The sequence below is a fragment of the Anarrhichthys ocellatus genome, unplaced genomic scaffold, assembly GCF_004355925.1.
Source record: "Anarrhichthys ocellatus isolate YVR2014 unplaced genomic scaffold, GSC_Weel_1.0 scaffold60, whole genome shotgun sequence".
In the NCBI taxonomy this organism is placed as follows: domain Eukaryota; kingdom Metazoa; phylum Chordata; class Actinopteri; order Perciformes; family Anarhichadidae; genus Anarrhichthys; species Anarrhichthys ocellatus.
The window spans coordinates 2,126,693-2,139,335 of NW_022280090.1; the positions used below are offsets into that span (position 1 = coordinate 2,126,693).

The 12,643-nt window shown below is 41.4% G+C and overlaps 1 protein-coding gene across 6 annotated transcripts in view; it reads right to left on the reverse strand.

Annotated features, from left to right (window-relative positions):
* Positions 1–8: 8 nt before the first annotated feature.
* chd5 (chromodomain helicase DNA binding protein 5) overlaps positions 9–12,643 on the reverse strand; it is a 43,694-nt gene continuing 31,059 nt past the window's right edge. For 3 of the 6 annotated variants that reach the window (XM_031871709.1, XM_031871707.1, XM_031871713.1), the window contains exons 26-40: positions 11,294–11,380; positions 11,026–11,114; positions 10,501–10,634; positions 7,616–7,760; positions 6,242–6,401; positions 6,043–6,122; positions 5,635–5,830; positions 5,457–5,546; positions 5,180–5,332; positions 4,771–4,879; positions 4,449–4,581; positions 4,089–4,284; positions 2,535–2,698; positions 1,555–1,681; positions 9–925 (exon numbers count right to left, since the gene is read on the reverse strand). In XM_031871709.1, coding sequence (XP_031727569.1) covers positions 798–925; positions 1,555–1,681; positions 2,535–2,698; positions 4,089–4,284; positions 4,449–4,581; positions 4,771–4,879; positions 5,180–5,332; positions 5,457–5,546; positions 5,635–5,830; positions 6,043–6,122; positions 6,242–6,401; positions 7,616–7,760; positions 10,501–10,634; positions 11,026–11,114; positions 11,294–11,380 — 1,991 coding nt within the window. In that variant the 3' untranslated portion in view covers positions 9–797. Of the gene's footprint in view, positions 926–1,113; positions 1,199–1,554; positions 1,682–2,534; positions 2,699–4,088; positions 4,285–4,448; positions 4,582–4,770; positions 4,880–5,179; positions 5,333–5,456; positions 5,547–5,634; positions 5,831–6,042; positions 6,123–6,241; positions 6,402–7,615; positions 7,761–10,500; positions 10,635–11,025; positions 11,115–11,293; positions 11,381–12,643 lie in introns of all 6 variants that reach the window. The other 3 variants (XM_031871712.1, XM_031871708.1, XM_031871710.1) reach the window with 3 other exon arrangements.

The window sequence follows — 12,643 nt, forward strand, 5'->3', positions numbered from 1 at the left end:
CCCCCCCCCCCCCCCCCCCCCCCCCCCCTCGCAGGTTACTGGAGCTGCAGGTTTTTCTGGAGATTACTTTCTCCAAATGGCCAGCGGGTGGCAGTCTTTAGAGGATTCAGACAGACTGTGTCTAGCTACTGCATACATGATACTAGTTTTTGATGCTTTCAAATCAATATTTGAATCCACTTGTCACTAACATGAATGACAAAGCAAATATTCATTTAAAGTAACAATATTGGTCCTCGGAAAAACAATCTCCCATCAAGCTATGAGTGAAGGCGTCCTTAACTCCACTCCTCACAGGGAAGGGGCTCCAGTGGGGCACAGTCACAGTGTACAGTGAATAGGCAGGATGATAAAAGCATCGGTGGGGGGGGGGCACGCAGAATGAAAAAGTCGAGGCTAGGCGCGAACAAAACACACATTCCAAGATTAGAATGAGCCCCAATCAAGAGCTTGCTCGAGTTTCGCCTCGTAGTGCGAGACTGAAAATTAAAAAGAAAGAAATCCTCTTTCAGGTAAAAAGCTGCTTCATTTTCCTCGTATCCTAAATCCTCCAGCTCTCCGGCACATGTTAAGAAAAAAGCAAATATCTACTGAAATACTTCTATGGGATCCTCGAAAGATAAAAGTGCAATTGTTAAGATAGATACATCTGCATTAATCAAAAAAAGTTTGACTTGAAGTCAGGAGGGAGCGGGGAGAAAGAGGAGGATGTTGGCGGAAGAGATGGGGCGGCTGTCATCCGCGCAGATTCCAGCCCTGGGAGTTTCTAACCTCAGGTCAGTTTCACAGAGCCGGTCCTAGTCCTCAATACAGATGACATCACTAGGTTTGCCTGACTTGAGGTCAGGCGTAGCCACGTCTCTCAAGGAGTCAAATGACTTCTTGTCCAGATGGCTGGTAGGGGGTGGAGGGCCGTTCGAGGACACTGAAGAGGAGAGAGGTTTTTATATCTGGGTGGTTCAGTTCAACTTCACAAACGGTTACTTTTTCTTAACATATTGCAGTGAGAATTATGACATACAGAATGTTTTGATTTCAGATGGATTTTTTCAAACAGAACAAGCACATCAACTTCAGAATCTTATTAGAAAACAAAACTGAAAGTGAGCATACCCAAAAACGTCTGCAAACCCTCATTGTGTATGCAACTAAGGTAAGTAAGATAGGTCAAAGTTGAATAAGGACGTCGGTCTGTTAGCTGTGATAGATAGGACAGTTTGGAAGAGAGAACAAAAGGCAGTGGAGTTATTACTCAAATAAGTTTGGCTCACCAGAGGGTTTTGTTCAAGACACGTCTGAATGCTCGTGTTTCTCGACCTATCTGGCTTCTTTGTGGGCGCGGCACCGATATGATAACTGTGTTTCTAGATGGTGCCCGATTTATTTTGCAAATAGGAAAGATCAAAACACGACGACAAGCTGAAGTTGAGTTGTCATAAACCAGAATGATGCACCTCACAAAAATTCCATTTAGCAAATAGTATCATTTAAGTTGCACAACAACCTCGAGTGGCACCTGTTTTACAACATCCTACTGTAGATGTGGATGCTCACCGCTGACGTAGGGTCCCAGAGGCATCTGACTGTAGTTGACCATGGGTTGACCACCCGGTCCTCTGAAGCCTCCGCCGAAGCTGCTGCTGTACATCTGGGAGCAGCCAAAGCCGCCCTGGCTAAAAGGCTGAGAATCAAACATGAGTTATGCCGCTGCGTGTTACAACTTCACATGAATCTGTTACATAATAATTAGAATAATAATAACAGTAACAGGAGAACAATCTTGGATTACAGCGACAGAGCTGGTTTTTAAATCCTTCAATTCAACATTTGTCACGTTTTCTTCCTATGGTAGTGAAGTAAGCAAATAAAAAAAACAAAGAGCAAATCAGAGTGCCGACTGTTTCCCTGGTTACGACAATGGTTGGCACAGCAACCCGAAGAATAAAAAAGGCACAGTCAGAGTGTATGACCAAACACACTGCTCTGCTGAGATCATCGCTTGTATAACCGAGAATAAAAGACACATTCAACAGGTGAACAGGTGCAGGAGAGATGAAAGAAGTGAGACAATCCGTCCTTTGGGACTGAAAGATATAAAGAGGAGCAGAGCGGTGAAAGTAAACAACTTAAGGGAGACTCTTCTTTTTATTTCTTTGCACCAGGGGAAACGCTTCCATGGGGGATAGGGAGTTGGAGTGTCCACAGGTTTGTTTGAAGGAAAAATGCGGTTGCTGAGTTGTAACTACAGAACACTTCAAAGTGTTTGTGCCGGAGTCTTTTATCTCTAGAATCCACTCATCCCTGCCGCATATTTTAGGGAGCCTTGTAATATTCAGCCAAGTCCAAGCCATTGGGGAAAGTGGCTTGTGATTCTCAGCAAGACAACATGTTATTCCCATCTGATAATGCCAAAATTGGCCCTCTTAAAACAAATGGGTTCAGATAGCTACACACAAAAGAGGGGCGTGTATTTGATTTGATTTTTTGATTTCTGAAGCCACCCTGACGTTCTCGACCGCCGTGTCCCGTCTCACCTGCTGTGGCGGAGGCTCGCTCCCTCGGCTGGTGAGGCGGCTCAGGATGCTCCTCTCGGACATCTGCAGACGGGCCGACACCGGCGGGATCCTGGACAGCATGTTGGGCAGCCGCGTCACGTCGGCTTTCATGTCACTCAGAAGCTCCTCCAGCTGGTTCAGCACTGCAAGATCACAAAAGCACACACACACACACACACACAGACACACACACACACACACACACACACCACATCAGAAATGGTTTCACTTGTTAACACTCATTTAAAGAGCCCCGCACATGTGGTATCATTTAGTGAGGAACAGATCAATGAGAGAAACCACAGGGCAACTGCATGAAAAACCTTTTACTTTTTAAATTCAATTAACAAAGTGTAAATAACCTCAAATCATTAAAAAAAAAGTAAATTAATGGTGTGATCCAGAGCCTGAAATTAACAGCTGCCAGGAACTAAATGCCATAAAATGTTTCACCAACAGATAAATCAATAAGGGTCACAGACAACAACATTTTCAAACACTTTAGCGCTTCCGTTTTATACAGTCTTTGGCCTTGGCCTCTTCCCAAACTTTCCTACTAATCGCTGTAAACATGTTTTGACGGTGAGTCAAATTAACACAAAATGAAGCCACTGTGTCAAACAGGATCTGTTACTGTCTGGATAGATAAAACAGTTTTCAAGTGAAATCATGTTGTTTTAATTCCGCTGTATCTTGAAACAAGGGGAAATGTGAAATACTCCCCTTTTAATATTAGATGTCTATGGTTATTATTGTGAATAAACAGAAGGTGTGGATCTGGTCTGCGCTGCCTTTGTCAATGTTGAAAGGAGTAATAAAGTTTGCCGTTTTGGTTCGGACTATACGGAGCGTCTGTGTTGTTTCATAAATATAAGCTTGGTTGGTTGGTGCCTTTTTTTCGTGAAAAACCAGAAAAAACTATCGTCTCTTTTTTGTTGTGTAATATATTCACGCTCTGTGTGAAAGTACATGACAAAAATAACTGTTACAAAAAATATATTGATGTGCCAATTAATTGCAAACACAGAAATGCCCCCGGTGTGTAAAGGCCTTGAAGATAAAATAAATAAACTCTCCGATCAGGTTGATTTGCATTAGAAACTGATTCAAATAGTCTGCGTGCACCGGCAGGCTTTGTTTTTATGACTTTAATGATTCAGTTACAAAAGAAGACTTAATTATTGTCATTTTTGCAGTGTTCTACAGTAATTACTGTACTGTATTGTTTTTTTTTCCAAGTTAAAAATATGAAAAGACACCAACAGAAAAAGATGAATACAGTAATAATGAAATTTGAATAATTATAGGAGGATTTTAGCAGTTAAAAACCTAACATGTGTCCTTGCCTCTTTAATGAATGTTTCATGCGTCCGTCAGCAATGACAGAGTTCTTGTGAAATATTTACATCAGTCATTTTGCCCTGTAAATGTCATTGGTGTAGGATTGTTTTTCCCAGTGCACCAGCCTTTGGCAGGTGAGGCAGAAATAGTGATAATTATGACTGTTGCTATTTTTGAAAGCGAACCACAGACCTTTGTGCAGCACGGCATTGGCGGGCTTGTTCCCGGCCAGGGACTCTTTGGACAGGTGCTGGTGGGACTCTGCCAGACATTCCACCTCAGCGAAGCGAGTGTTGAGGGCCATGGCCGGGTGACTGGGGTCCTGGGTCATATTCAGGTACGCCGCCCGCCTCAACTGCTCCTCAATCACCAGAGCCTGCTCCAACAGCTACAGAGAGAGGGAGGGCAGAGAGTGAGGCAGAGGACTCAGGCAGAAGGTGATACAATTTGAGAGACAGTGTTTCAATTTGCATTTAGATACAACAAATCCTTTAATCCTTGAATTATTTCAGCCTTCAGTAGTTATTTTTAATTATGAAGACTCAGGATTGCCTTGAAGCGCCGAGCCAGGAACTTGTTCTTCATCTCTAGGTAGTTGCCCTTATGTATCTCCGTCTTGAAGGGCTCATTCAGAATAGCGTAACGCGGGTCATTCTGAATGTCTTGCCAACGAGCATAGCCGTGTCTGAGATGGATTCAAGGTCAAGGGAAACGAATGGCAGCACAGAGCCTCGTAAAATTCCTCAAATAAAAAAAAGATTTTCGTGTCGCTCCTCGCGGTTAGTAAATATGAGTGTTTTGCCTGCAGGTCATAAGTAATTACATTACTTTGCCAGATGCTGAGCTTCTCGCTCCTACATCTGGGAAAGGATACGTTACGATGCCAGCTAAAAGCCAGTAATCGTGGCGACGGTGCCAGATGTCGTGCATCTTTCCAGAAGACAGCGCCGCTCGCTCTTCAGTTTGCCAGAGGGTGTGCAACTCTGCCGGCAAAAAAAAAAAAAGGATGAAGACAAAGAGTTGTTAACAACAACAACAACAAAGTAACATTCAAGATGTTTCCAGCACATAAAGAGAAGCAAGAGCGTCATATTTCTCCTGGCAGCTGTTGTATTATTCACTGCGTGTTTATTTGTCTCTCTAAATAACACCACAACAGTTTTGTCTCTGCTGTTACTTTAGACAATAGTCTCAACAGCTCTGTTTCATTCCTCCCCTTCTGTTGCTGCAGGTCACACTGTTTTGGTCAATGACAATAAAAAAACAAAGTCAGACAGTCTTACCTGTAAAACCTCCATCGGCGATATTAAACATGAACCTGGCTTTGTATCCATTTTTGTCCTCCTTCCTGCTCTCATCCATCTCGTCCAAAGTGTCTTTGTCTCCATTCAATCGACCCTCTAACACGTCTTCACTCTTCAAATCATCTGCAACAGCTCCATAAATGACAGAGCGATCTCTTGAAAGAACATCTACATACTGGGATGACGACTTAAGATTTTTTAGCTTTACAAAAAAAAAACAGTCATTGCACATGTTTAAATCAAGGAGCATGTATACCTGGCTTATTTTCCTTGTCTTCAGTTTTTGCCAGAGAAGATTCGGTATCTCCTTTTTCTGAGGACTTCTCTGTTTCTTTGAGGGGCTCCGCTGTGGCCAACAACAAAAAAGGACTCAATTAAAGAAAGTAAAAAGTAAAATAAAGTAAAATTGCAGCAGATCATTATGCACCACTGACTTGTAGGTGAGGTTTGACTGGATGATAGTTCTGTCTGCTTCAAAGCGGACTCTTTTGAGTTGGCTGATGGCTCGGCCTTTGCAGAGGGTGACTCGGTTCTGTCCCTCTCATCTCCTGTCTTCTCCTCTGAGCTGGCCTTGCTCTCTTCACTGTCAGATGCCTTCTCAGGTACGGATGCTGGCTCTGCACTGGAAGACTGCCGATGTAAAAACAGACAACAGGAGGAGAAAGAGCAAAGTAGGTAGAGAGCAGAGAGATGAGTTAAAAGGTGTCTAAGTTTGACAGAAGCGTCTTCTGAGGATGATAAGATGAGTGTTGTTAAAGTGTGATGAACCATGAGAGGGTGGATAAGACAATAAAGGGCAACAGAATGACATTGATGGATATTGTAAGAAAAAAAGGACTCACTTCCTGCTCTGACAGTTTCTTGCTATCTTGCTCTGTGGTCTCTTTGTCTTCAGTGGTACCCAAGAGACACTCAGTCTTATCTACAGTCCAGAAAACAACAACTCAAACTTTTTTTCAGCCAAAACTTGTTCTAAACATGAAGTTCACCTTACAGTCAGACAAAAAGAAAGTATGATCAGCACCGACACTTTGTTCTGACCTGGTGGGACGGGTGTGCCTGGCTGTGTGGCGACAGGGCTGGCTGGCACAGGGGTGTTGGGGTCAGAAGATAAACTCTCAGTTAGTTTCTTCAGCTCCATGCCGATGGGAATCAGATCTGGGGAACTCAGCTTGCCATTGACATGCTCAAACTCTTGCACCTACAAAAAAAAAAAAAAAGTGATCAGTTCAAACTGTGATAAAATAGAAATATCCTACTCTTACATGAGATGGCTTACTTTCCTCAAATAAGGGATGAGGAAGAACTCCATTGTAAAGGGCACGTGGCATACTGAACCAGCAGTTTTGTTTGAATTTGTCTGTATCCGGTTGCACCAACTCTTCTTAAGTTCAAACTTAGCCCAGTTGTAATATAAATGTTGTTTTTATTCTTTAAGCAAATTTGTCACAGACCATGGGCAATAAATGTTAATTAAAAACATGAATCTCATATTAATAGAAGAAGAGATATATTGTACCAGATTTAGCTAACTGCTAACTAATTTCATCTACAGTCGCTGAGCAGGTAGACACAAAGACTAATGTCACCATAATGTAATCATGAAAATGCAAATGAAAGTTCAAAATACAATAAACTATACATTTAAAAATGGAATGCACCACAAAAAACTAACATTAGTCCTATTAAAAGTTAAGTTGTTACCAGTAACTGTAGCTAACTTGACGACCAGCTAAATAATGTTAAGCTAGTAATGTTAGCCTAATTGATCCTAGCTAATAGTAGTGGTTAGTTTATGTTAGCTTTAGCTAACTCTGAAATGTGTTTTAGTTAGAGTTAGAAACACATTTTTTTGTGTTTTACATATATTAATAAAATAAGTCATATCTGGCAGGTAGGTTTAATATCACTTAGCCCCCTAGAACTGTAACATTAGCTACCTTTTGGAAACTATGCTAGTTTGTGATGCTACATTGACTTCCTGTTTACATAGCTGACTGCTTTTGATTGGACAGCGCTTTAAACGTTTCCTAGCAACCAATTTACCCAAAAGATGTACAAAAGTCTTAACTAGCCAAGACATTTATGAAGTTTTAATGGTGCAACCAGATTTAGTGAATCACTAGTTTGAAACTATAAATTACTAAAAACATTACTATGACTTTACATAGAAATGTGTAAAGCTGAAGCTTGAACTCCAGAAACATTTGTCCTTTCTTAACCCAGATGTAGAAGCTACATTGCTCAAAATCTGGGTTTGAACGATGAGTCACATCGAAAAGTACCCCCCAAAACATATATGTTTTCCTCTTAACTGCATTTTCCTCTGCCTGAACAGTTTGACCTACTTTCTCTAATCTCACAGTGCTCCAGCAGACGACTTGAAGATGTCTTCGGTTGACTAAACCAGTTTACCTTTTTCCTGACAAGGGACATGACGCCGATCCTGGTGAGAACATGCTGACGAGACAGTCCCTCACGTGGGACTCCATCGGCAAAGGTTTCTGCTCCGTCTGCCCCCGGCTCACATAGATGTCTCATGAACAGAGACACATAGGCCCTGATGGAAAAAAAACACTACATGTAACAAGAGTGATTCCTCTGTGGTTACAAGCACTAACACCATTTTCTAAAAGGCACTAGTAGGAGAAGCACTTGTACTATTAGTAGCAGATTTTAAAGGACATAAAAGGATAATGTATGGAGGCTTTTCTAGTTGTTTTCCATTTTGTATATGTGTTGCAGGTTTTTTAAATGTTTGATATACAATGATGGCACACTAACACACAAGTAGCAGAGGCAGTAGTAGTTTTAGAATGAGGATTATCAGTAGTTGAACTATTTAGCTGTATATTAGCAGAAGTAATTGCAGTAGTGGTGCCATGACAAATAGTAAGTAATATGGAAAATTTTGATGTTACTTTGCAAACAAATCTAGAACTGCCTGAGGCCATGTGAACACACAAAGGATGAAGGCCCGACTGTCTAAGACAGGGGTGTCAAACTCATTTTTACTCCGGGCCACATCAGCATCATGGTTTCCCTCAAAGCGCCGGTTGTAACTCTAAGACTGTATAAATGTAACGACATCCTAACATATTGTTAACTAACTCTCTGCATTTGATTATTGTTTATTCAAGTGTAAAAATATTGTACATGCAGTTATATAAATGTAAAATTATATTTAAACACATTTCTGTTATTATAAATGTTATCATAAATAATTTTAATGTAGGGTTAAGAAACCCACATTACTCTATCAAAGATCAAACTTTTAAAAAAAATAACAAAGACAAATATCATCAAACACAAGTTATTACATGAACGTTGTTCAAAGCTATTTTTGTCACCTCTCTGCATCACTAATGTCCCCGCCGTCGTCCCGTGCATGGCAGCTACATCCAAGAGCTCCTCACTGACAGTCAGGTCTTATAAACATGGATAGATGCGCTGTATCCGTGTTGTCTGTGCTTTCATCAACAGCTAATGAAGAAGACGAGTACCTGCTCATCTCTTAGCTAGCTGTGTTGTTAGATTGCTGCTAGTTCCTGAACTCGGTCTGCGATGGTGTTTCTTCACAAACTGACATTTGTAAAAGTCTGTATCTGGTCGGAGCTCACCTGCTCACAGACCTTTAGCATGCACTGGGCTGTAGCTTTTGTAAATATATTCTGCTGTGATTGCAGTCTGCCTTTTAATTCTTGGACAATTTGATGTTTTTCTTGGAGGCTAAATTTAGCTCCGTGTTTGGTGTCAAAATGCCGACGTGAATAGTATCCTTCATCACCGACACGCATCATAACACAGAAGACAGACCCGTTTTTCTCCCTGAAGCACAAACATGTATCCGCTTTCCCATCTTAAATTACATTTTCTTCCCTCTGTATCAATTTTTCTCTTCGTGGACATTTCGGGATTATTTGTCGATCTTTTTCGACTCAATCACTTGTTGGAAAACCGCTTTACGGGCCGTTGCCTCTCCTGTCCACCTGTTGTGATAGTTTTAATGTCGGTACACAGACAACATGCTATCTCATAATTTAAACTTTCTATCTCATAATTTAGACCATGGGGATACTTTTATTTTCAAGTCTAACTATTTTTTTTCCAAAATATAATTTTTTTTTTTTTTTTTTGCTGGTGGATTCGCGGGCCACATAAAATGACGTGGCGGGCCGGATTCGGCCCGCGGGCCTTGAGTTTGACACGTGTGGTCTAAGAAATTGAAAACGATTGAATCTTTTAACAAACATATTAATACCGCATTCATTAAAAAAAGGCTTTAACAAACAACAATATTTAAAATCGTTAATTTACTAATGTGTTGGCTAAATGTCTTAAATACGTAACTGTCAAATTGACGCACATTCATCCTCATCAAATAGTGTCATAATTAAAATATTCTACTATAACAGAGTGTCCAAGTCCTACCTTACAATGCCGTGTATAAGGATGTCCTTATTGAAATGTTGTTTTAATTGACTTGGCCTATAATGATCATGCTACTCCCACCACAATCTAGTGCCATGAGTAGCCATTGTTGAGTTAAAATAATTTGCTTTTCTACAGAAATGGGGACGTGGTAATATGCTGACCGCAAATAGCCGGCAAATCGTGTCTATTTAGAATGATTTTGCTTTAATAACATCTGCACAGTGATGAGAATAAAATAGGCCCGTGTGCACGTGTCATGAATCCAAAGATAATTTTGCGTGCACACTTATTTTGTGCGCAAAGTAAGAACATTTCAACGCACGTATTAGTAAATAAGGCCCAAGCACTTGTGATAGCAGTTGAACAATAATAGCAAAAACATCGATAGCAGTAGTACTATTAACCCCTCGTTAACACAGATATGTATACATCTAGCTTCATTAGTAAAGGCACCAGTAGTAGTACTGGTGATTGTAGTTGCAATATGGTAATCACAGGATCAATAGCAGTAGTATAGTGATAGTAGTATTTAAGTACAGTTGCTTTAATGCACCAAACACAACTCAGGGCTACTTGTTTTTACTTGAATATCTATTTATGTAATGTTTGGCTCTGGTGCTTTCTAAAATGAAGTAACCCTGAAACTGGAAAGTCCAACCTTAGCAAACTTAATATGAGCATTGTTGGAGCTTTGCCCTGGGCTAACCAATTAAATGTGAGGAGCGAATTAAATAGCCCAGAGCTACCTCTCCACTGGATGGTGAGCAGCCCTTGACTTAAAAAATGTGCTGTGTGAAAAGAGAATTTTAAGTTGAACAAATAACACTACTTGGTGTTTCACAGTTTCAGTATATCCGAGGCCTCACCTGAACTCCCGCTCACTCTTCCCTCTCAGGTCTCGAACCAGCCAGTGGGAGTTGAAAGCATCCTGAGGAGGCATTCCCCAGCGCATGATGGCATTGAGGAAGGCTTTCCTCTGGCGAGCGTTGAACCCCAGGACCTTGTGATGAGAAGAAACTGCTTTAGACAGACAATGGTGTTAACATATCTGAAAGAGGAAGTATCATTGAACTGCATGCTGTAATACAGTGCAATTAATGATGCTGCTTGCTGTCAGTTTCATATTGTAAAAGTGATAACTCTGTCCTTGGCTGCCCCGTTACACAGAGTGATGGATCGGCTGCAGGGTAGTCATGCTTTACACGCTTAAAGAGGCACTCTCTGAGTTTGCTACGGAGCAAAAATAGTGGCCACTTATCCGCAGATTTTCTCTCATGAAGCACAATTTAAAGAATGAAGAATTATCCCCCTTGCCTCACATGTCACGCTGCCAAAAACAGGGGTTCATACCGCCACTTTAAGATGCACAGGATATGCTGTTGAATTCATACCTCAATACTGCCCCCAACTCGTGCCAGTAAGGGTGGCAGAGGTTTGTCTTTCTCATTCTTCATCTGCCGACGAGACTGTCTGCGTCCACCTGCAAAAGATATTTAAAAAATTAAAATAAAACGCATTGTTATAAGGACCTCTCTGCAGTGTCTTACCACGGGCACAGTTTGATTAAAATGAACTTGTGTGAAGAGGAATCGGTACTGGGATGTGTTGTGTGTGGTGTCACATCTTAAGAGCATTTTTTTTATCTATTTTGCTGCCTACCTTCGGGCCTCTCTTCGAAATCTTCGTCCTCGTCCTCGGACCCCACGGAGTACTCCGACTGATTGTCTGAAAGATCATCCTGCCACTCTGAGCAACACATCAGAGAGAAACACCACATTGCGATCGCTTCTGTCGGTGGCCACCTGGGGGCGCCATGGCACTGCAGATTACTACAGACCACTACAGCTTGGCATGCGCACACCACACCACTTGTGTCCTCTGGAAGTGAGGTGAGAGTTGACTCCTCTGCCAGGCAGTCACTTTAAACTTAGAGGGTACTCTGAGCTGTGACGGGCTTTGAAATCTTTACACTCTCAACAGTCAACTGCTGTTGAACTGTGGCAATCAGGACTCTTAAAAGTACAACTACAGGATGAAAAAGAAGCGTTTCACTAAAAACTATATGCTTGAGATACAAGGGAGCTTTAGGCCAGTATAACACACTCTGTGGCAAATTTAATGGAGGTCAACAGCTCTTGTTGAGACTTACAACCTAAGAGGATTTAATAAACACAGATTCATTTCTGTGCCGTTCTCGCCTCAACTGATACATCCAAATTATTAAATTAGCTCTCTAATGAAGCCAGGCATGTGAGGTGTGAGTGGCACTGTTCTGTTATTGAATTAGCCGATTGGGTTGTTAAGTTTGATATCAGAGCCATCGTATGCCACAACGAGAGCTGTTGACCTGCACTGAAACCAACAGAGAGGGTATTACGCTGGCCTGTGCAATATTATCATAACCCAAATACAGACACACGTTTACTATACCAGTAGTTTTCTCATAATGTGACTCAGATGATCACACCGACAAACTGTGCCATTATTTACTTATTTAGCTAGAGTGTTATTTGAATCAAGCGAATGTGCCTTCACTAGGCTACCTTGTGATTGACAGGTCGCTACCATGGCGTTATCCGGTCTGGGAGTTGTCTGTGTTTTAATCTTCGAACTTTAACCCTTTCACAATGTGTTGGTTGATGGAGGTTAACTGTGACATTTTGGTCATCTAAAAAAGTTTGATTCAGCGATCTTACTTCACCCCCTTATGTACGCCTCTATTTGCATAAAAACAAGATGGCGGTGGCCGAAATTCCTACATCCACTCTTTATATACAGTCTATGGCACCAAGATGTAACATTTTAAGGGGCAAGAATGGAAAAGGGCTGTTGCTTCCGAAACGCAACCAAGAACTAATTTGGTATGATAATATTAAAGGGCCAGTGTGTAGGATTTGGTGACATCTACCGGTGAGGTTGCAGATTACAACCAACGGGAACTTCGCCCGCATGCTCAAGTGTGCAGGACAACCACGTTGGCTGACGTGTAAACAATAAAAACACAAAAAT